This window comes from Anastrepha obliqua, chromosome 2, assembly GCF_027943255.1.
Source record: "Anastrepha obliqua isolate idAnaObli1 chromosome 2, idAnaObli1_1.0, whole genome shotgun sequence".
Lineage (NCBI taxonomy): Eukaryota > Metazoa > Arthropoda > Insecta > Diptera > Tephritidae > Anastrepha > Anastrepha obliqua.
Window position 1 is genome coordinate 71277187 of NC_072893.1, and position 22938 is coordinate 71300124.

Consider the following 22938-nt stretch of genomic DNA (forward strand, 5'->3'; position numbering starts at 1 on the left):
TTAAAATAAAACTTAAATAAACTTAAATTAATAAATTTTTCATAATTTTTTTTTGTTACAAAACATAATTCGCCTACATTTTTAATTATTATTTTTTTATTATAAAATTAATTTTTTTAAATTTCGAATAATTTTTTTTATTATGAAATGTTGACAATAGTTCCGCCAGTAACCTAAATGTCATAAAGCAAGCTTCGACATATGGTAAACAAACTACTTCGACACATTAGTGATTTTGTTTTGGTATCATATACTTTTGGTTTTGTGAAAATGTCTGATTTTGTGCCGAATAATCGTCATTTGTGGGAAGTGCTTATTGTCCTCTTTCATTCGAAAAAAAGGCGGCTGAAACGCATCGAGAGCTACAAAAGGTTTATGGAGATGCTGCTTTAAGTGAAACAACGTGCCGAGATTGGTTCCGCCCGCGCTCGGCCGCACGTTGCCAAACCCGTTAGAACCTACCTGGAAACCCTGATATGGGAAATCCTACCCCTCTCGCCAGATTCTCCAGATATTGCGCCGTCCGATTATCACCTGTTCCGATCGATGGCACATGGTCTAGCTGACCAGCAGTTCCATTCATATGAAGACATCAAAAAATGGCTTGATTCGTGAATAGCCTCAAAAGATGAACAGCTTTACCGCGACGGTATACGAGATCTACCAGAAAGATGGGAAAAAGTAGTAGCCAGCGATGGGCAATACTTTCAATGATTCACTTGTAACCATTCTTTCAGAGTAAAGTTGTATTTTCATCAAAGAAACAACGAGAACTTAGTTGCGCACCTAATATTTTATTATAAACTTGATTTGCTTAATGCCTGATAATTTTTATTTTTATTATAAACTAAATTTGTTAAAATTTTTAATTAGTGTTTTTTTTATAAACAATTTCTTTTTTTTAATTAATTTTTTTATTATAAAGTTGATTTGCTTAAATTTCGAATAAATTTTTTTTATTATAAATTTAATTTGCTTAAACAATTCTTTCTTATAAAGTTGATTTGCTTAAATTATTATAAACTTCATTTACTTAAACTTTATTATAAACTTCATTTACTTAAATTTGTAATATTTTTTTCTTTCATTTTAAATTTTATTTGCATAAATCAAATAAAAAAAATTTATTACAAACTTAGTTTGGTAAAATTGTTAATTAATCTTTTATTATAAACTAAATCAATTTTTTTTATTCTAACTTGATAAAAAAAAATGTATTATAAACTTAATCTGCTTCTATTTCGAATATTTTTTTATTATAAACTTAATTTATGTTGAGTTTTAATTCTTATTATTATCAGTTTTTATTTTATTATAGACCAAGTCACACTGAACAGTAAAGCAAACACAACAAGAGCAATGTATTTTGTTTTTCATATTGGTCCCCTAGATGTGCCCATAATTATGAAAGTGGTCTAAGTCAAACTTTCAAAAAATGAGTTTATCACTTATTTCATTATAGACAGTGTTTTTAGTGTTAATTGTGAAAGTGGCATAAGTCAAAAAATGGAAGAAATTATATATAATTTATATCTACTGAAAGGAAAAATTCAAGAAAGTAATAATGAGGAATAATGAGAAATTACATCTTAGAGAAAGTCATGATGTACATTTACAAAATGCCGAAGGAGCTGGGAACTGGGAAGAGAGGACCAGAAAAAAGCTAAAGAAAATTTCAGCGAATACTATGGATCTTCGTTTGATTTACAAAAACCACTTCCGCACCCTAAGCTGTCTGTTTCGTTAGCCTATTATAAGCGAAATATGTACGTTTATAACTTGGGCTTCCATAATTTCCATAACGGCAATGTCTAGATGTATGTATAGGATGAAACTACAGCATCAAGAGGTGCACAGGAAGGCTAAAATAGTGACATTGAAGTAGCATTAACATGGATAAAATTTGCTCAGTAAAATAATAATAATATTGAAACGGTAGACTACAAATTTTTGGTACCGGGCCATTCCTTTCTAACGCATTGCCGCGATTTCGGTTTGATAGAAATGCAGACTAAAAACGCAACTTACTTTTACAACCCTGAGCATTATTATGAATTGATAGAAAAGTGTAGAAGGAAAAAGCCATTTTCAATAAAATGAATCTCGCAGTCGGAAAGTCAATGCAGAAAGAGTGAAAAATACCGCGAGCGAATCTGTCTTTTGGCTGAAAATTCAATGGATGCATTTCTTTAGATAATTCTAAATTCCACGTTTTGGATCACTCACCAAAAAGAGGTGAAAATTACCATACCAAAAATATTAAATTACTTCCATTATCGTACACCACCTATAAACCAGTAACGGCAGAAAAACATAAGGATATTATGTGTTTACTATCATACATCCCACCATGAATATTTTAAGAATCTTAAAAACTAGAAAAAATGATAAAAATGGATTACTTTTTAAAAATAATTAATAAATGTTCATAAATTATTTTATTAAAGTTATTGTTTCAAATAAAACTCATAGTTCTTTATTGCATTAAGTCATTTATAGGGTATTCAATTAATTTCGAAAATGGTCTTAGTCAATTAGAGCTTTAAAAACAACATTTTCGTATGAAATTCATACAAAATTTCATATTGATAGTAAATTTCTATTAATCAAGACTAAGAAAATTATAAATTAAAATGTCGCATAATATAAAAATATTTTTTAACTCGTTCAAACGCAATTCATTTAATATCTCGAAACAAGAAATATATGACTAGAACACTTTAAGATAAAAAATTCAGATTAATTTATTTAAAAAATAATATAATATAATAAATTTAGAAATAACATAAATTTTAAAATTTTTGAGTTAAAAAATGAATTAAATAATTGATTAATATGGTATATTTTAAAATTATTGAAGATAAATGTTAAACTAAAGGATAAAAATGTATAAAAATAAAAATAAATTATTCATATTGATTCACTAACTTGTATTGCAGCTAGTATTCATCCTAGATGATTAATTGATGAAAATGCTATTAACTTTCGTAAAGATGTTTGATTTAATCCTCCTATTGATCCAATAATTGTTGATAGAATAATAATTGAAAAAATAAAAATATTTTGTTGAATTGTGATATATGAAATTAATATAATTGGGGCAAATGAATTCCTATTTATACTTATGCAGTAAAACTGATTTGTGCGCCGTTTCCTGATATCTTTGCACATTTCTTGCTGCAAGTTGTCGCTTGCGCCTTGCAGACTCCTTGAATTGGTGTTGCAGTTTAATATCTACATGACAATAAAAGTGATTTGCTGCAGCACAACTTATTACTATCGTTGCAGGAAAGCTTATCCAGAAATACGAAACGCTTAATCGCATGTAATACGAGTGCTATTATTATATCACTTTCAGCTATTTGACTAATACTGTAAAATTTTAGATGCGCTTTCAACAAATACTCCATGCGAGTTTTACTACATAAATGATCCAGAAGAGCATAGTAAATAACGTAAAGTGTTAGCGAGAACTGAGGAAAAATCAACCGCACAGCAAAATTATACTGATATAGCTTCTTGACGAAGGGGAATGATGATGCAATGGTCGAATTTGAGAGCCAATCGGAGATTGATGGTGAAAGCTACAATATATTGAGTAACGATTCAAGATAATACCTACTTTAGTAGTTTAAATTTCGCTTAGTTTGTAATATAGTGATTTCCATTCATATTTTGAAAATTAAATACATCTCATTTGCATTCGAAATTTTTATTTGTATGGAGTCTAACGGAAGTAGGTCATTTGAACCATAGATTTATTTGACTTTGACAGCCAAAACAACATCCATAATGTGTTATCATCTTGAAACATCTCGAAGCGCCTCCTTTAAGCAATAAAAGTGTTTTATCTCTATAGAATTTCCACCATAATTTAGTTGTTTTATTTATCTCGTCGGTACAGGTTTGACCAAAAGGAATTATTCAAATAAAATGTAAACATAATTTAAATTATTACACACAAGAAACAATATTACATCTTATATTATATAATGTAAAATAAAAAAAAGAATTAACAATCCAACTACATAGTTTCGCTTTAGTTTTGATAGATCTTTCATATACATATTTTTACATTTTTTCCTCAATATTTCTAATATGTATATTGCAATCTTGCATGAATTAATAAAACGCATTTCACTGCTTTATCTACTTACCTAGAGAGCGTTCACTTTTTCTCCCTACTTCCAAAAAGCAGCGAGAGATTAAGGGGTGTCAAATATCAGATGTCACTGAATACAGAACCTTGTGTTATATTTTGAATCATGGGCACAAATACATATTGTCTTTCCAAATAATTTTGCTTCACATTGAATTTTGTTGTATACTCTTATTTTCATTTTGACGCTTTTCAGTGTTGTATCTTTGGCTTTTAATTTTAGTTTCTTAGTAGCAAAGCCAGTACAAGCCGGCATTGAACCAATACTTCACTTTTGACAAAATTGAAAAATATACTGTGCTTCGTTGATTGAAAAAATTTATGGCCGCACAGCAAATCAATTCCCAATATACAGCTTTCAATTATAAAATTTTCGTTTTCGTTTGTCTATCTTTCAAATTGTTTAAATTTATTTATCTAACTAACTCGTTTATAAAGTTTTTTAAAAGTCCTTTAATACTTTCGGCTAAAGCAAATTATTTAAGTGGCTTCAAATATTTATAATATTGCTATTTATAATAATTATAATACGCGATTCTGAGGCGTTAAACAGTGGCAAACAGCAAGCAAATGCAATAAAGCTCGGACAAAGTCAGCTGAGGATTGAATTGAAGTGGTTTAACATCATTAGATGAAATTTGTGTGCTTGTGGTTAGCGATTAGTAATCGGAAATAAGAAATATCCTGCAGTGTAATAAATATAAACATTTTAACGCACATAAACAACCATTTGTCAGCAATTGACACTAATTTTACCTTTGCATCATAAATGTTACAAGAGAAATTCCTATACTAGCACAAATACTCACATACTAAAGCGATGAGTAAAGCGGGTAAGTACAGACATACATACATAGGTAAACATTTATGTGAATAGCGAATGAGAAGAGATGCCAAAAATTAATTGTTTGACCAATTTAGGAATATTGCGCTGCTTCTCTTGCCACACCCCGCGTAACTGGCGTCTTACTTTGCAGTAAGCGAATTATTGTCCTGGCACGCTGCGACTAGTGACATTCGATTTTTGACGCTCTCTTACAAAAGGTTGTATTTAAGAAGGTGAATAAAGGGGAACATATTGAATCCTTTTTGGTAAAAATGGTAACAAAAAAGATTTTTTTTACTTAAATGGAAGCAAACTACGAACGGTTTAAATAATAAATTTTAATTACTATTTGAATTTAAATAATGGTACAAATAGAAGTTATTAGCGGAAATTGCCAAGTGTGATATTAAAACAAGAAATTATTTCACTTAATCCAAGTTTTTATTTTGTGAACTAATTTTTAAATCTGAAACTATTTTGTTAAAAATAAATAATGGCAGGTACAATTCTGTTAGTTGTTTGCCGGAGATCCTCCTTCTATATGTAGCGGATGTCTTGATGTTGTTCCACAAATGGAAGGACCTACAGTTTTAAGCCGATTCCGGCAGATGGTTTTTTAAGAGAAGCTATTTCATGCTGGTACTGTGCTTTGCTAAACCTCCTCTGGACACTTCCTCTATCCATGGGTATGTGGGACCATTGGAAACAAGTTCCGTCAATCCCAACTTTTTTATAACGAGATATGTACTCGTAATGTTATCGATCGCGATCCAATTATTCCCCCTGTCGTAACTCTTTGGGAAATGCTAGCACTTTGCAAAACATGAATTCCGTCTAAATTACCACATAATAAGAAATAAAGATTTGTAAATTCTTCACTCATCGATCTCGGATTGCGCCAATTACTCTATTATGTCCTGACTTAAGCGGTATATATTTCATGTCATACTACCTGAATATACCGATGAAAACTCTTTATACAAATTTTATATTTCCTCCACTTTTACTTAAAATTTCTAGAGCTAGCAACCCAGTGTCTTGCTAAGGAAGCCGATTTGTCAAGAGAGAACGAGAAAGCTGCTTACTGAGCAAACTTTTTATCATTGAATCATAGGTTCATATGTGGGTTTGTGATTTTGTCCTTGTAGAAAATACTTTGATTTGAACACATTCAATCTGTGAAAAATGTATGGGCCGACCTCCAGGTTGCCATAGCGTGTGGCGCTTAATGACCTAACGCAGTATTTTGTCTTATCGACATTTACTTCAAGGCCGACTAGTTTTGCTTAAGTTATCAGCTCCAGAGTTGGTTTCTTGCTACGATAGCAAGGTCGTCAGCGTAAAAATATTTAAAACTAGTTTAGATATGACGTTAGAGAGTGTGTCTCCTTGTTTCACGCCTGTGACAGCATCAAATGAGTCTGAAGTTTTTCCTTGTATAAAAAACAAAACATGCAGTTATCTCTCTTTACTGAAATACCAAATGTAATGACAGCCTTAGTGGCCATCAGCAAACCCCAAATGTAAAAAAATCACTATTTAAGATAACACATGAGCTGAAAAGTCCAGGGCCTAACAAAGAAAACACGTTTATTCAAAATTAACTTTATTCATCAACGTAATTTCCATCAAGAACAATGCAATCATTCTAGCGCCGCTCTAACATTTCAATACCAATTTTCTAGAACGATTTATCTTCCTCAAAATAGGCCTCAGTTTCAGCGATAACCTCATTCAACTTCATTCGAGCGAAATTTCTTACCGGCGAGCAAATTTTTAAGTCTGCGAACAGCCAGTAGTCGCTGGGAGCTAGATCTGGCAAACACGGCGGATGTGGGAACATTTCGAAGTTCAATTCATGTAGTTTTGTCATTGTTTTAATTGACTTTTGACTGACTTATTTTTGGTCAACAGTGAGCAAACGCGGCACCCACTTTGACCAGAGCTTTCTCATAGTCAAATGCTCGCGCAATATAAAGCCAACTCGTTTTTATGATATCTTTACGATATCACCTAACTCACGCAACTTCACTTTTCGATCATTCAAAACGATTTTTTGCATATTTTTAATGTTTTCTGTTGTTACCGCCTCATTTGGACGTCCACAACGCAGTGTGTGTATCATCGCTGTCCCTACGACCAGCACCAGTTTGAAGTCAACAAACTATTATTTTATTGTTGTTTTTGATGGGGCGGTGTACTCATAACACTTTTGAAGCCATAGCTTCGCTAGAACGGTATTTTTCCCCATCAAGCAGTATAAAATTAAAACATGAAATTCTCTGTGATCCACTGTTTTGAAAATAACAAAAGATGAATCACTCTTAGCACAATAACGCACGAACTCAGGAATAGAATATCATCAAATTTTAACAGCTGCCTTTTTAATGTTAGTACTAACTAAAAAAGAAGCGAATGCAATAAAACTATGTGTCAGGCTTGGGACTTTTCAGCCCGCTTGTTACTCATCTTTCTCGATGGATATTTATTTTTCGGCTTTTCATCTTTTTTCACAACTAGTTTTTATATAAGGCTCGGTAGGAAAAAACCAAAAAAAAAATTTTTCTCTTTATTTTTTCTTTAATATGTCTTACTGATAATTAAATAAAGCTATTTCCACCGATAAACACTTTTTTTTATTAATTCCTGTAGTAAAAGGTTACGTCTTTTTACTAAAGTACCAGAAATACATAGTTTACCGAAAAATACCGACAACTTTGGTGTCATCAGCAAACCCTACATGTAAAATAAAAAATCAACTATTTGGGTTAATTCGGTTCTGGTAGTGAATTTCTTAGTGTTAATGAGGGCTAACTTCAGTAGAAAGAAAAATCCAAGTCCAATTCTATATTTTACATTTTATTATAATATAAGAATAGACATATTAAGTAAATATCAAAATATAAATCTGCCGAGACAGACTTTTAGTAATAATTAAAGTGTATATGAGTAATCTTGTGTACGTGTACATGTGTACGTATTTGAATTACTAGTTGTACAGTAATCGTCGAAAGCAATTATTTTCTCACACCTATTTTATTAAATATTTTATGTATTAATAGCCAGCGAATTGTAAATAAACTAATATTACAATTTCCCTCTTGTCAAAATAAGACTTTTATGGTTTTGTTTATATATTTTTAGAGCAATAAAATTATGGACTTAAATTTAAAGACTTAAACAAAACAAACTTGAAAGTACATCAAAAATTATAAGAATATTTAAAATTTAAAAATTTTACTTCTCATAAATAGGTGAACGTACGTACTAACATATATTTATTTTAATGAATCATGAGGGGTATATGCAATGTCAATATGTAGCTAAAAATAAATCTCAAACCAAAGTTCAGTGCTGAAGTGAGCAGCTCCCGCAATACAAGGCGGAACAACTGCCCAATAGAAATTTGACTATTTTTTCGCCTCTGCCACAATATTGAAATTTTGCCCGCTTTAATTTTAACTGCTACTCATATTTCGTTGCGGAATGTTGAGTTGTTTGAGCTTTTTTCAATATTTTTAATAAATCTAAACTTCCTAGCTGTTGTTAGATTGAATTTCTTCTGCGTGGACGTACTCCTCCTGTGGCATGCGCAGCCCCACTTATTTCAATTGGCTGCTCTGCGATGCGTCGTCTTTTCTGCTGCTGATGGTGTTCCAGCTTCTGCTCCTGTCCTTCATAGTCGGGGAATTTGACCATACGCAGAAAACGTTCCAATACCGGATCACTGCAGTCATATGGATAATCCAAGCGACATATAGGACAACGCAATTTTCCACGTTCCCGCATGCCATCGAAGCATGTGAGGCACACATAATGATGCTTCTCGCAAAATCTGATATCTCATTTGATATACTCGTAGCAGATGCAGCACGTGAATTTCTCCACGCACGTGCGGTTCACACGCTCATCCTCCTCGTCCCAGGAGAGCTCATCCCAGGTGGGCTCATACACATCATCACTATCATCATATTCGCCAACATATAAACGCATTTGTTGCGATGGCATTTCTTTGTGGATGAATGCCATGTAATCGTATTTAAATTTTAAGTCATAAATTAGGTCGGTTTTTTCACAGCGAGATTTGAATGGCCCAAGATATTCAGCGCGTCCGTCACGTATGAGCCCCAATTTGAGTGTATAATCGATGGGTTCAGAATCGCCAATGTGAAAAATGCCCCGATACAGTTCGTCATTGTACTCGCGTGGGTCCACGCAAAACCAGTAGAGTCCATTCGGACCGGAGAGTAGGAATGCCTCGTTGGTGATGTCATCAAACACGAAATCGTAATAGTTTTTTCCTTTATGTTCACATATACACTTCGGATGAGAAGTTTCGCAGTGGGAAAAGATTTCATTCAAAGGACCTGTCCAAGGGCATTTTGAGAATCGGCAAGTCGTGGTCATTCTGTTTCTGTTTATTTTTTTCTTCTGGCTTTACTTTCTTTTCGTGTGCAGTGCCTTTGACAATGGCAATGTGAGCTCAACTGACTCTGGAATTGAGTATAATCGAGTTTATTTACGTGGCAAGACGGGTAGAGTAGACAAATATTTACTTTGGCTTACAATTGCATTTTTGAAATATAGTTGCGGTCAAAATAATAGCAGTGGAACATAGTGCCAGGTTTCGACTATTCATTTGCTTTTTATTTCATTTTTTTTTATAGAAATATAGTTCATACAGCATTAAATAAAAAACTCAACAAATTTTCAACAAAATTCGAGTTAGAATTTTTAGAAAAACTCTGAATAAGCAGTTTTGTAGTCCATTAAATTTTGTACAAATTTGAAGTGACTATGTGACGGTGTTAACTTCTTAATGCCTCATCCAGAATATTTCCGAAAATTCGGACACAAAAGTCAAACATTTTTATAAAAATTTTAAAATTATTTCAAAATCTAAAAAAATTTGATTTTTATTGTTTTGGTTGCACAATAGGTTATATTTTTATAAAATAAAAATTGAAATTAAATAATAATTAAAATAATAAATATTAAAATAAATAAATAGCCAAAATGGTGAATTATGTTTCGCTGCTATTATTTTGACCGCCACTGTAAAAATAAGTATGCATAAGGTTGTTTTTTAAGAAAATTTAACCTGTTTTATTTAAATTTTTTATTTATTAAATTTGGGAATGTTTTTGGGAATGAATTTCAAAAATCAATTCCATTGAACCCTTACGTCAATCGAAAGTGTTCCTATAGAGGGTGGTCCAGCAAGCCTTTGGAATTTACTTGAAATTTTATTTGTCCATACTGTCTGTGTCAGAAAAAAAGAAGCGCGATTATTCATGCAGTATAAAAGACATATATTTAAAATTTTTTTAACGTGGAATTATGTGCAAAACTACAAGTCGCAATTACCCAATAAGCCGTGTAGTCTTCATCGTTGTCGAGTATAGCCTGGCATCTTCTCGGCATGCTTTGAAGCTTTTCTGCGTAGCTCGCCGACAAAAAGGACCAGATTTTGCGAACTTGACGCACGTGTTGCTCAAGATAATTTCGGCCCTTTCGAATGCGTGCATAAAATTACCGCCTTCGTGTACTTCTCACTCATTTTTGTTTGGTTGCGTTTACGGGAAAGTTTCGAACGACATTAACCTGAGTTAGCACTGGCGTCGTAGCCCTTGGGAGGGGCTGTTCTGCAGCAAAAAGCAGAACGAAATATACCTTCTACTCAAATATGAACGAGACGGTATCAATAAAACGGTCCGCGGATGACATATGGCAAAAATAAATTTTTTGTCTTTTGGTAGGACTGTTATAAGCTTACATGGCAAATTCCAGAGTGATATGTCACATAGTTTGTTTTCTGTGCTACTGTAAATAAGTCAAGCTCGAGTGTGTTCTTCGAATTCTCTTTTATGACTTCAATTGTCTCAAAATGTTTTCCACGGAGCGGCAACTTGAGCTTGGGAAACAGGAAAAAGTCACATGGAGCCATATCAGGCGAATACGGTGCTTGCGGAACGATATTAACATTATTTTTGTTCAAATAATCGCGAACAAGACGTGATGTGTGAGCTAGTGCATTATCGTTATGCAAGAACCATGACTTGTTGTCCCACAATTCCTTTTAAGACGAATGTTCTCGCGCAAACGCTTTAAAACGTCTAAATAATATTCAGCGTTAACCGATTTTGTGATTTGTGCGATTTTCAAGCACAATTTCCTTTACTTTTCCGATGTTTTCGTCGTTTACTGATGTTGCTGGACGACGTTCATGAGGCAAGTTTTCAGCCGATGTACGGCCCCCTTTGAACGATTTGTACCACTGGAAAACACGTGCACGCGATAGAGCAGAGTCCCCATAGGTTGTTTGCAACATTTTTAAGGCGTCTGAAGCTGAAATTTTGTTGGAATAACAAAATTTCAAACAAATTCTTTGAATTTCCATCGTTAAATTCGAAGAACACACTCGAGCTTGACTTGTTTACAGTAGCACAGAAAACAAACTATGTGACATATCACGCTGAAATTTGCCATGTAAGCTTATAACAGTCCTACCAAAAAACAAAAAATTAATTTTTGCCATATGTCATCCGCGGACCGTTTTATTGATACCTTCTCGTTCATATTTGAGCAGAAGGTATATTGAAGTTACAAGAAAACAACCGGTTCTTTTCTTCTGACATAGACTGTAAATAAAAGAATGAACGATGTTTTTTCAAATCGCTGTGTATATTCGGCCAATGCACATCACAGTTACGGCTGATTACTCGTTTTTTTTCAAGCGAAAAGCGACCCATTTCATAAATGTCTACCCAAACACTAAATTTCTAATCCATCAAGGATGTTTTTTAGCAGTCAGGGTAAAAAAGTGTACGGTTCAAATTTCAAACCCATAAAGGAAACCAATTTTGTTTTTTTTTTGGTAATTTTTTAATTTATATTTTTAATTTTATATATTTGGAAGGAAGGAGTTAAACTCTTAGGTAAAAAAACTAATTCTTTAAAAAATCCTATTCGTATTTGGAATTTTTTTAAACTCAATCTTAATACTAAAAATGGCGCAAAATTAATCACACTATGGGAAGATTTATAATTTTTGCAAATGCAAATGAACAGACATTTTTGCAAATGCAAATGAACAGACAGCTGCTGTATACAACACAGCAATGGAGCGCATAAGGGTCAAAATAAAAATTTCCATCACTCAAAAAAAGTTATTCAAAAACAAGTTAGGATGACTAATTTTGCGCCACCTTTATATGTACGAGATACACAGCTGTACAAATCAGCTTCGTGTCTGAAAATTATATGAATGAATAAATGAGGATATTTCCCAAAAAATAGAAAACACAATTTCGAAGGATAAGATCTGTAAATAAAACTTATCCGGAAAAAGCTTTTTCAAACAAAGCGTCATTAATAAGAACAGCTACATATACACCTACACACGTCAAAAGTCTACACAAAAAATAAACATTTATCGAACCAAGCAAACAAAGAATTGAGTAAATGCAGCTTATTAGTGATTTCCTTGAATAAAAACGACAATGGCAAAAGGGAAAGCAGGAGGATTCTACTGAGCTGACGATGACACCATTAGAAGCGAGTAATAAAATTTGGGGTTAGAGAAGAAACAAAAAGACCAAATAAACACAAAGGAGAAAAGACAAGGGATGAGTGAAAACATACAACAGTAAATTACAAGCAAAAAACACGTGGCAACCAATACCGAGGCTATGTGGCGAGGAGGCCGAAGGTAATCGTTTTAAAATTGCAAATGACAACGGCTGTCGGAAATAGCGATAGTTATTGGCTCCATTTAAAACAAAACCAATACATACGTATATATGTGTGTATGTACGTATTGTTGTATTTATGTACATACTTTGGTATGTAATCAAGTTAGTTCCCTACTGTGAGGCAAAGAATAAATTGGCAAATTTTCGTTGGTGCGCTGATTGGTGTGCCGCTGACAACAGCCAATACACCAGAAGAAGTTCCAAACATGAATACGATGGCATAAAACATGCTCCAAATTGGGCTCCCAATTCTTGTCGACTGCTTGCTGTGAAGTCAGTACCGAAAATCAGTTTTGGCGATAAGACGAGCAGCAGCGGCAAATGGTGTACCATTGATGAGCGAACACAAGCAAACCCAACAAAAAATAACAAAATAAATCAAAGGAAATCAAATTAACTGCAATTTGTGGTGATTTGTAGTAGGAAGTGAAAATTTATGCTCAGCGCTAATTTGTTGCATGATATTTGTTGATGAGCATGCAAATTAATGCACAAAAAAAAGTATCTTTGAATCGTAAAACACAGCTTGAAAGTGAATAAACACGTCCTCAAGCATATAAGAGGAGCAAAAAAGTTTGGTTGGGTTTACAAAGCAAATTTAGATTAACTTTTCAAAGGCAGCTGCAATTATAGTATTTTGTTTTGTTTCTTTCTGTGCTCAATTGCATCGAGGTTAATGGTTTCGGCTTCAACAACAAACTCGCCTCCCACGCCCGCAAAAGTTGAATAATTCTGCTAGTATTTTGACATGTGTTGACGTTTCAAGTGTTCCTAATTGGCCACAATCGCTCAAATATCACAATCGGCTATTGAATTCATAAGTAGTGTATACGTGTGCACGAATACGTGTAAGTGTGTTGGTGCAACAAATTTCGGTAGTGTTATGCAAACAAATATTGCAGACAGTGTTTAGGCAAATTGAAGTTAAAGCAAATAGCGTAACTACTCGTACTACATAACTACTCGTGAATATCTGTCTAATAAAGCAATTATTCACAGCACTTGCATGGAGATGAGTTTATCCCTTATATTAACTGAGTATCCCAGTGGTAAGTTTATGAATGTCAATATGTAATAATGCACTGCGTTAAAACAAAAAACTATAGCACAGGTACTTAAGAGCAAATTTTGATAATTTTTTTTCTCATATAATTTCGGAATTTATTTTGATATGAAACTTATAGTTTATGCAAATATAGAGTTCATTTTCCTAAAAAAACCATACATATCGAATTATCAAAATCAAATTTCAAAAATTCATCAAATTTTCAAATGTCAAATTCTTTAATCAGAATTTCTAGAGAAATTTCGAGTATGCAGTTTTACAGCTCATTGAATTTTACTATAATAAAGTGCAAGTTTGAAATCGCTGAAAAGTCTTTAATCAGAATTAAAAAAAAATGCCTGGTATGCAATTTTGTAGCCCATAAAATTCTAGAATAATAAAGTGCCAGTTAATAATAATAATAATAATTTATCCTAGTAGGTGGTCCAATGACCGACACTGCGACCTAAAAGATCTTTTGTGTCAAGCTACCTAATTTAATATGCATGATCCTTCTGATCATCCGCGAAAGTTACCCGACCACTACATCAGGTTCTAGTTTGCCTAGTTGTTCTCTGCCTTTGGAAAGGAGTTGGTTGAAAGCCATGTTCTTCCAACAATTTTTCTGCTATACGTATAAACCTTAGTATATCTGTAATAGGAGCTTTCTTTATTTCTTCCGGATCCAGTTGATCACGGTGGAAAATTTGCATTCTGGTTCTAGCCAGTGCAACGCACTCGCACAATAAGTGCTCCGTTGTTTCATCATCTTCAAAACAGAGTCTACACTCAGTGTCCCTGAGGAGTTGAATTCTGTTAAGATGATAGTTTAGATAGTAGTGGCCCGTAAGAAAGCCTACTATTTTCCTGATATCTACTTTCCGTAAGTTAATCAGTTCCTTTTTGTAGGTAAAAGGTCTAACCAACCTCTTGGCTTGACGAAGTTTCAGATTATCTTCCCAGTAAGCTATTCTGAGAGTATGTTCCCATTGGTCTACCCTGGATTTAGCTTCCGCCCAGTTGATACCACAATATGGTTCTGGTCCTATAAGGTCTGATGTCGATCCAGCCCTTGCCAGTTCATCAGCAATTTCGTTACCCTCGATTCCAGAGTGACCTGGAACCCAGCAAAGTACAACCGTATTTTTTGTACATAATTTTTGAAGATTGTTTACACATTCTTCCACTAGTCTCGACTCCAAAGAATGAGACATTAGTGCTTTCAGTGCCGCTTGGCTGTCCGAATATATAGTTATGTGGGCCCCTTTGATACCCCTTTTTAGATTTGTCAGTGCACAGATCGAAATCGCTTGGATTTCGGCCTGGAAGACACTGGGGCCATTTGCCCATGGGTTCTGAAATTTTTGTGTTGGGTCCAAAGATCCCGGCACCAACTCCAGTATTTGTTTTTGAACCATCAGTGAACCATATTAGACTTTTTGGGTTAACCCAAGGTCCTCCAATTTCCCATTCATCACGGTCTGAGATAATTATCTCATAATTTCTATTGAAGACCCGTTTCGGAATCATGTAGTCTGTTACTGAACAGCTAATATCCCTATCCGGTATTTTTCTTAGAATACTCATATGACCAAAGTCACTGTATTCCTTATTTGACAAGATTTGCATTTTTAGTGCATTTCTAGCTGCACATTTCCATATGAATATATGCAGTGGGGATAATCCTACTATCGCTTCAATTGCAGTTGTGGGACAACTTCGCATGGCACCTGTTATAGACAAATAGGCCTGCCTTTGAAGACTTGCCAGTAATTTCTTGGCTGTTTCTTGTGTGGTTTTGGGCCACCAAACAAGGGACGCATAGGTAATGATTGGTCGAATCATCATTGTATACATCCAATGAATCATTTTGGAGTCAATACCCCATGTTCTCCCCAGGAGACTGCGACATGCCCACATGGCTCTGGTGGCTTTATCTATCACCGATTTAAGGTGAGAGTTCCAATTTAATCTTTTATCCAGAACAACTTCTAAATATTTGACCTCATTGGAATAGTTTATATTTGTTCCTTCGACAGTAATTGAACCAAGGTCCAACTTATATCTGTTTGTGAAAGGTACAATAATAGTCTTGCTGGGATTTATAGAAAGTCCTTCTGCACGACACCAGTTTAGAATGAAATTTAATGTTTGATTCATAATGCTGGATATTGTTCTGTCGAATTTGCCAGGAATAATCACTGCAATATCGTCAGCATAGCCAATTACCTCCAAGCCTAACTCACTTAGTTTGACTAGGAGGTCGTCAATAACCAGGGACCATAATAAAGGTGACAAAACACCACCTTGGGGGCATCCTTTTAATGCTTTGACTGAGACTGATACATCTCCTAGAGATGAGCTGATTTCTCTGCTTTCCAGCATTGCCTTTACCCACCCTATGGTCGGCTTGTCAATGTTTTTATTTTGTAATGCTCTATCAATCGAGCGATAATCTGTATTATCAAATGCACCCTCGATATCTAAAAATGCGCATAAGGCGATTTCCTTAGAAAAATGAGCTTTCTCTATCTTTGATACGAGAAAGTGAAGAGCTCCTTCTGTAGATTTCCCTTTATTATATGCGTATTGCGATTTATGCAAAGGTGTGTTCTTTTCTAGATTTTCTCTAATGTGAAGATCCACCAATATTTCCATTGTTTTTAGGAGAAACGAAGTTAAACTAATAGGTCTGTATGACTTTGGAAGTTCACTGGACCTCTTGCCCGTTTTTGGAATAAATATCACGTTGACCTTACGCCAAACGTTTGGTATGTATTCCATACTAAAGCTATTCCTAAAAATGGCAACAAGTGGTTTTATTAGTATTTCTATCCCTCGTAAGAGGAGGGCTGGAAAAATACCGTCTACCCCTGGTGCTTTAAATGATTGGAAGGACCCAACGGCCCATCGTACTTTGTTTGGGGTAAAGATACGTCCTGACAGACTCCAGGATTTTTTGTTAGCCACGACCCCTTGGTCTGGTGTTAACTGATCATCCCTCACTGTCGATGACGTATCTATAGATCCCGGGAAGTGTACTTGAAGCATATATTCCAAAGTATCTTTCCGATTTTTTGTATACGACCCATCTGGTCTTTTTAAAGTTGTAACACCGTTTGAGTGTTCCTTGCACAAAGCTTTAAGGAGCCTGGCGCCCTCTGGCGCCTCGATAATACTTTCACAGTATCTTCTCCATGACTCGCGTTTAGACTTTCTCAATTCTTTGTTGTAATTTGTTAGAGCAACCCTGTAGTCGTCCCATACCTTTGTATGTTTACAACGATTGAAAAGTTGTCTTGTTTAAAGTGCCAGTTTGAAGTGGCTGAAAAATTGCGTTGATTTTTGACAATAATTTTTACTGATGGTGTTAGATGTTTCTCACATATAAAAAATAAGTCAGGGTTTGTTACGTGAAGAAAATAAATAAGATCGCCAGCGAAAAAACTCCCAAAAATCCACGCGATGTTTGAGCTACTTCAAACTTGCACTTTATTATTCTAGAATTTAATGGGCTACAAAACTGAATACCAGAAATTTTTTCTAAAAATTCTGATTAAAAAAGTGTGAAATTGAAAGAAAATTTGGTGAAGTTCTTTTAAGTTTGAAACTTGGATTTATACAGGTACATATGTGGCTTGCATATCAAAATTTGATCAAAAATTTTTTTATAAAAGAAATAAAAAAAATTATTAAAATTAAATAAATTGCCAATAAATCCTAGTGCTCTAATTATTTAATGCAGTGTAGGCATTGTACGATTTTTTAAAAATACTTTAAGCATAAAATAACTTATGAAGTCCAGCTGAAAGCCTCCGTTGCTATCGCTGTGTTTATTTAACAATTTTACTGTTATTTAAGTTTTTAAGATAAACAAAAAAAAAAAACTTATGATGTGCTGCTTTCTTTTGTAAGAATTTTTCTGTGTGGTGATAATGCAAACATATAGTATTTCTCAAAAAAAAAAAAAAAAAAAAAAAAAAAAAAAAAAAAAAAAAAAAAAAACATGCGCCAACGTGCTTTTATTCAATTCTCAAAACGTTGTTAAACTCGGGAACTGATAACGCAACGGTTAATGGTGAGTCTTCTCTATGGACTCGACAACTCGCCCCTTCAAACTCCATTGGAAGCTACACATTGAAAATCGGGTAAAAAAGGCCAGTATAGCTTTCTATTCTTGACAATCTATATTCGGTAAAAAATGGGGACTCACGCCACAGGTCGTGCTTTGGATGTACAACATAGTGGGTCCAATGTTAACTTATGGATGCCTGGTCTCTACGGAAGGGCTATATTACCACTCAACTGGAGAGGGCACAAAAACTGTAAGTATTCGCATCACCGGAGCTTGTAGAATTTGTCCCAATGCTGCCCTTAACGTCAATCTAGAACACTTACTTCCCATCGATTTTTACCTTATTTTCATCGCTGCTCAAAGTGCAATCAAGTTAGATGAGGTTGGCCTGTGGAGGCAACCTCTCAAGGCTCATGGTAGCATTTCTGTGCAGTTAACACCGTATTTCTCTGAACTTCGGACATATCTCTCTATACGCAAACTGAAGTTTGAGTGTTGTGCCAGGGTGATCTTTCCAAGTAGGCAAGATTGGAACGAGGGGAAAATTTGTATCGATGCTGATACCTCTGCCTTCACTGACGGTTTCAAGACAGAATCAAGAATCGGAGCAGAGGTTTTCTCTAAATCAGCCAATTTATCTATTTCCTTAAAATTGCCGAATACTGCTAGTGTTTCTCAGGCAGAAGTCTGTGCGATGACGCAGGTATGCAAAATGCTTAGGGAACGCGGGAGCGAGGAAGATATTACAATTTTTTTCCGATAATCAAACCGCGATCAAGCCTCTGACGACGCCTTAGTGCAGATCTAAAGTAGTCAACTCCTGTAAGGAGGAGATTTAAAAACTCTTGGTGGTGCAGGTAACATTTCTCTGATCGGGGTTCCAGGTTATAGGAACATAGAGGGAAATAAAATTGCTGTTGAACTTGTCAGGAAGGGGTCAACTGAATTGGTCTCAGAGGTTTCCTACCCGATCATCGACATCCCCCTGACTGTTCTTAAAGGAGAATTGCACAACTTATTTCTCAGGAAAGCACAGAAAAGATGGAGCTCCGATTCTCACTGTGCTGTTTCGAAAATTCTATGGCTCCAGTATAATAGATGGAGGACTCAGAAAATCCTGAGGACTCCACGCTATTCAATTTTAAAACTCGTAGCAGTGTTTACTGGTCATTGGACGATCGGAAGACACGCGGAAAACTATGTTACCATTTAACCTCCATTGCAGAAGCTGTCTGGACCTTTTGAGAGAAGGAGACTTTTAAGCACTTTCTCCATAAATGTCCAGATTTGACACCCGAACGATTAAGGTCACTGGGCGATCCATTCCTCGACAGCCTGGGGTAATACTCCAATATAAATCCCATCAATCTTCTCCATTATAAGTACGTCAACAGCTCTGGCTGGCTACAGATATCTGCCTATTGTAGGTCTCATAATGGCATCAAAACGATGTTTTATTGCTACTTGGGGAGTGCCGGAGTGGTGGTATTTCAACCATTTCCCCTACCTACCTACCATATGAAATCTATTGTACTTGCCCTAACCGCTATTAATTCAATAATGTTTTTCACATACAGTTCTTTGCAAATTTATAAACACACTACTGCTTTTTTCATAAAATATAAAGTTCATACAGGAATAAAACACATATAACGCCAACTTTTAAACCTTGTACGAAGTTGTTCAAAATTTCATTAAAACTTTAACTTTGTAACCAGAAGTTCCAGAATTTTTCTGGGTATGCAGTTTTACAGCGCTTTGAGTTTTGGTGTACAAAATTGTAAATTTCAAGTGACTACAAATTACCGCTAATTTTTGATAATTTTTTTCGCTGAGATTCACATTTTTCTTCCCCGAAAGTATAATTTTCTTGTATAAAAGAAAAATCCTAACGCCGTCCAAAAAAAAGAAGAAAATTAAATGTTAAATATTAAGATATTTTTAAAACAAAAGCTAAGGGTTTTTAAAAGACAACTGAACCGCATAGACACTCATGAATTTTCAGAAATATTCCTACGCTTAAATATGAATTTTCTTCGCTTAGATATGAATTTTAGCAAAAAGTGCTTACATTTACAAATATTTCTGCCACACCTAAATATGATTAACCAAGTGAATTTTTGGCAATTCTCCTGTTTGTCAAATTATTCTGTTTACATTAAAAACAACAACAACAATACAGAATATGTGCTAGTGGGTGGTTCATTTCATTTAGCGTTTGGAATCTGAACTACCGATTTTTTTTAAATGAAAGCTAAATTAACGACAGTAATGGATCTGAATTTGAATCACTCTATCGGAAGATTTATAATTTGTATATAATTTATTAAATGGCGTTGTACCTCAATCATATTTGACACTTGTGAACAGACAGCTGCAGTATACAAACAGACAAGAAATAGAGGGCGTCAAAGTCAAACTAAAAAAAAATATAAAAATTGTAAAATAAAGATTTTCATCGCTTAAAATCATTTATTTTTTATCTAATAAAAATTTATTCATTGAAGCGTAATAATATTAAATGTATGCTTAAATATTTATAAATACAAAATGGATCTTTTTTCGCTTAAGGGGGGAAACCAGTTTAAACTGATCAAAAATCGAAATTTTTTTATTGCATAAATTGTTAGTATAACTACTCCAGAATATGTGGTAAAAATTTTAAAAGGAAATTCGCATTATTCCCGATTTTGTGAGCACTTAAGTGACCGCCGGTAGGTTCGGCACCGTAGCGCGCGTTACTTAGAACAACGTTTTTCTCGAAACGATTTTTTTCAACTGGTGGGCACTCTAGCTCAAAAAGTTATCGACCAATCGTTATGAAATTTTTTCGGAGTATTCTTTATTCAATTATAATTTATATGAACCTAATTCTTGGATTATATTATCATTAAAAATATTTTTTTAAGCAAAATAGATGAAAAAATATGGTATGAAAAAATGACATTGTGTTTAAGCGCCTCAAAAACATGCAATTTTCAATATTATTTTATCACAATTAGAGTCATATTCTTAGGAAATATGGTGTTAAAAAAAATTGTTTTCCCCCTTAAGCAAATTTGGGAAATAATAAAATTAGCCCAGATGGCGCTCTCAATTGGCGATTTGACTTCATCAGACTATTTTTTGTGTGCCTCCGTTGGGGGGTGGCGTAACATCCTATTCAGAAACGATTGATGAGTAAAAAATGGGTTACATTAAGGAAAAGGGTACCGTACAGCCAGCCCTGGAAGTCATTGGAATGAAGTGTTCCGCGTTTAAAGTGACAGGGGTTTCCCTTTCCAATAAGAAATTAAAAAAATGCGTTGAAAAATATGTATGCATTTTTTGTTGAAATTAATTAAGTTGAAAACGCTAGGTGGCCCACCCTGTATAAACATACACAATTTATAAACAATACGAAACGCTCGCGAATATTGAAAACGGCCACTGAATTTAAATGCTTTCTTTAAAAGTCAGCTGCCGCCATCCATATCCATTTGATAGATAGATACAAATATTTTACGACTTTTGAGAATTAAGATGGAAATTGCACGAACAGGTGTCGCAGCTGAACGCCTAAGTTTTCCACCTCGAAAGAAAGCACACATTTAAATAGAATACACAATCAAATGCAAAAATAAAAAGTAATCAGCAAATATTTTGATGGTCAAGGCGAGCAATATTAAAATACACAATAAGTACATACAAACTAATTAAAAAAAAATAATAAATACACATACATACATACATGCATATATTCTTCGATGCATAAATACACATTTATGTACCTGTTGTTATTTGTATTTATTCACCTTTATTTCTTCTTACAAATAAATGTAATGCCACATATTTTTCACTAAATTTATTTCATCTCTCTTGGCACAGTTCATTTCAGCGACATTTGCTTGCTGGTAAACAAAAAAATTGTGAAAATAAATTGTGTGCACAAATCACGCCTGCGAAAACAATTTTTCATGCTTCCGCCCATACAGAAATTTGTCTGTTTATATACATACATACATATATCTACATATTAGATACCTTTAAATATTAATGCTTTTCTTACATCATATGCAAAAACAACAAACCGAGGCATTATTAAATTTTATAGACGCATCGATCATAAAAAATGACGCCAGTCGCTGGATAAACAATAACGAAAAAAATAATTCTTCTGAACTATGCGGCCGAAAGGAGAAAATTGAATAAAAAGGTATCCACGTCCGAAACCTAAAAAAGATGGTTATTCAAGTAGTAATTAGAGCGCCTCGGCAGGCAATGGCAAACTTCTGAAAGTATTTCTACCATGAAAAAGCTCCTCATAAATTCTCCGTTGGGCCCCTTTTTTAACACCTTCGGTTGGGCACTCGTGTCCGGCCTTTTTTCTTCCTGTTTGAGGATCCCTTTTAAAAGTCTTTTTCCATAAATCGATAGAAAATTAAATTTTAGGAGGCTACCTGGAAGCTCACGTCGTTAGTTATAATAGAAATATGTTAAATTCGCGTCCAAATCCGAAAAAGTATGGCAAGAAAAGTCTGGTCAGACGCTGGTGCCCAACGGAGAGTAAAAACAAAAATCCATCATCCGTTCGGAGTCGGCTTAAAACTGTAGGTCCGTCCATTTCTGCAAAAAAATCAAGACGGTCATCACAAATTGGAGGAGGAGTTCTGAAAAACGAGAACCTTTACTCTTTTTACATAACATCAAATTCAGCACAAAAAGTGTTTTTCGGCCCTTTTTTTCAAGGGATTCTCTTAACATAAGTTTTAAATATAAGGATGGATTTTTGCAAATTAAAGTCGTTCAATTTGAAATTTTCCATAACCGAATTACAAGTGGCTGCCCTATGTCCTCGATAGCCTCACGAATTCCATCTTTGAGGTCTTGAATCGACCCTGGGCTGTTGACGTAGACTTTCTCTTTAACGTGGGCCCAAAGAAAAAAGTCACAAGGTGTTAAATAACAAGATCTCGGTGGCCAATTGTAATCACCTCTCGAAAGATAACACGGTCCGGAAACTTTTTCCGTAAAAGATCAATGGTTTCGTTGCTTGTGTGGCATGTAGCGCCGTCTTGTTGAAAACAAACGTTGTCCAGA

General features: G+C 34.4%; 2 protein-coding genes across 6 annotated transcripts in view; one reads left to right on the forward strand and one right to left on the reverse strand.

Moving 5' to 3' along the window:
* Positions 1 to 22938, reverse strand: part of LOC129237975 (glutamine-dependent NAD(+) synthetase) — a 241915-nt gene that overhangs the window by 27694 nt on the left and 191283 nt on the right. The gene's annotated exons all lie outside the window — the stretch shown is intronic.
* LOC129237974 (cytosolic carboxypeptidase Nna1) overlaps positions 4681 to 22938 on the forward strand; it is a 208961-nt gene continuing 190703 nt past the window's right edge. For all 4 annotated transcript variants that reach the window (XM_054872980.1, XM_054872981.1, XM_054872984.1 and 1 more), the window contains exon 1: positions 4681 to 4992. In XM_054872980.1, coding sequence (XP_054728955.1) covers positions 4980 to 4992 — 13 coding nt within the window. In that variant the 5' untranslated portion in view covers positions 4681 to 4979. The remainder of the gene's footprint in view (positions 4993 to 22938) is intronic.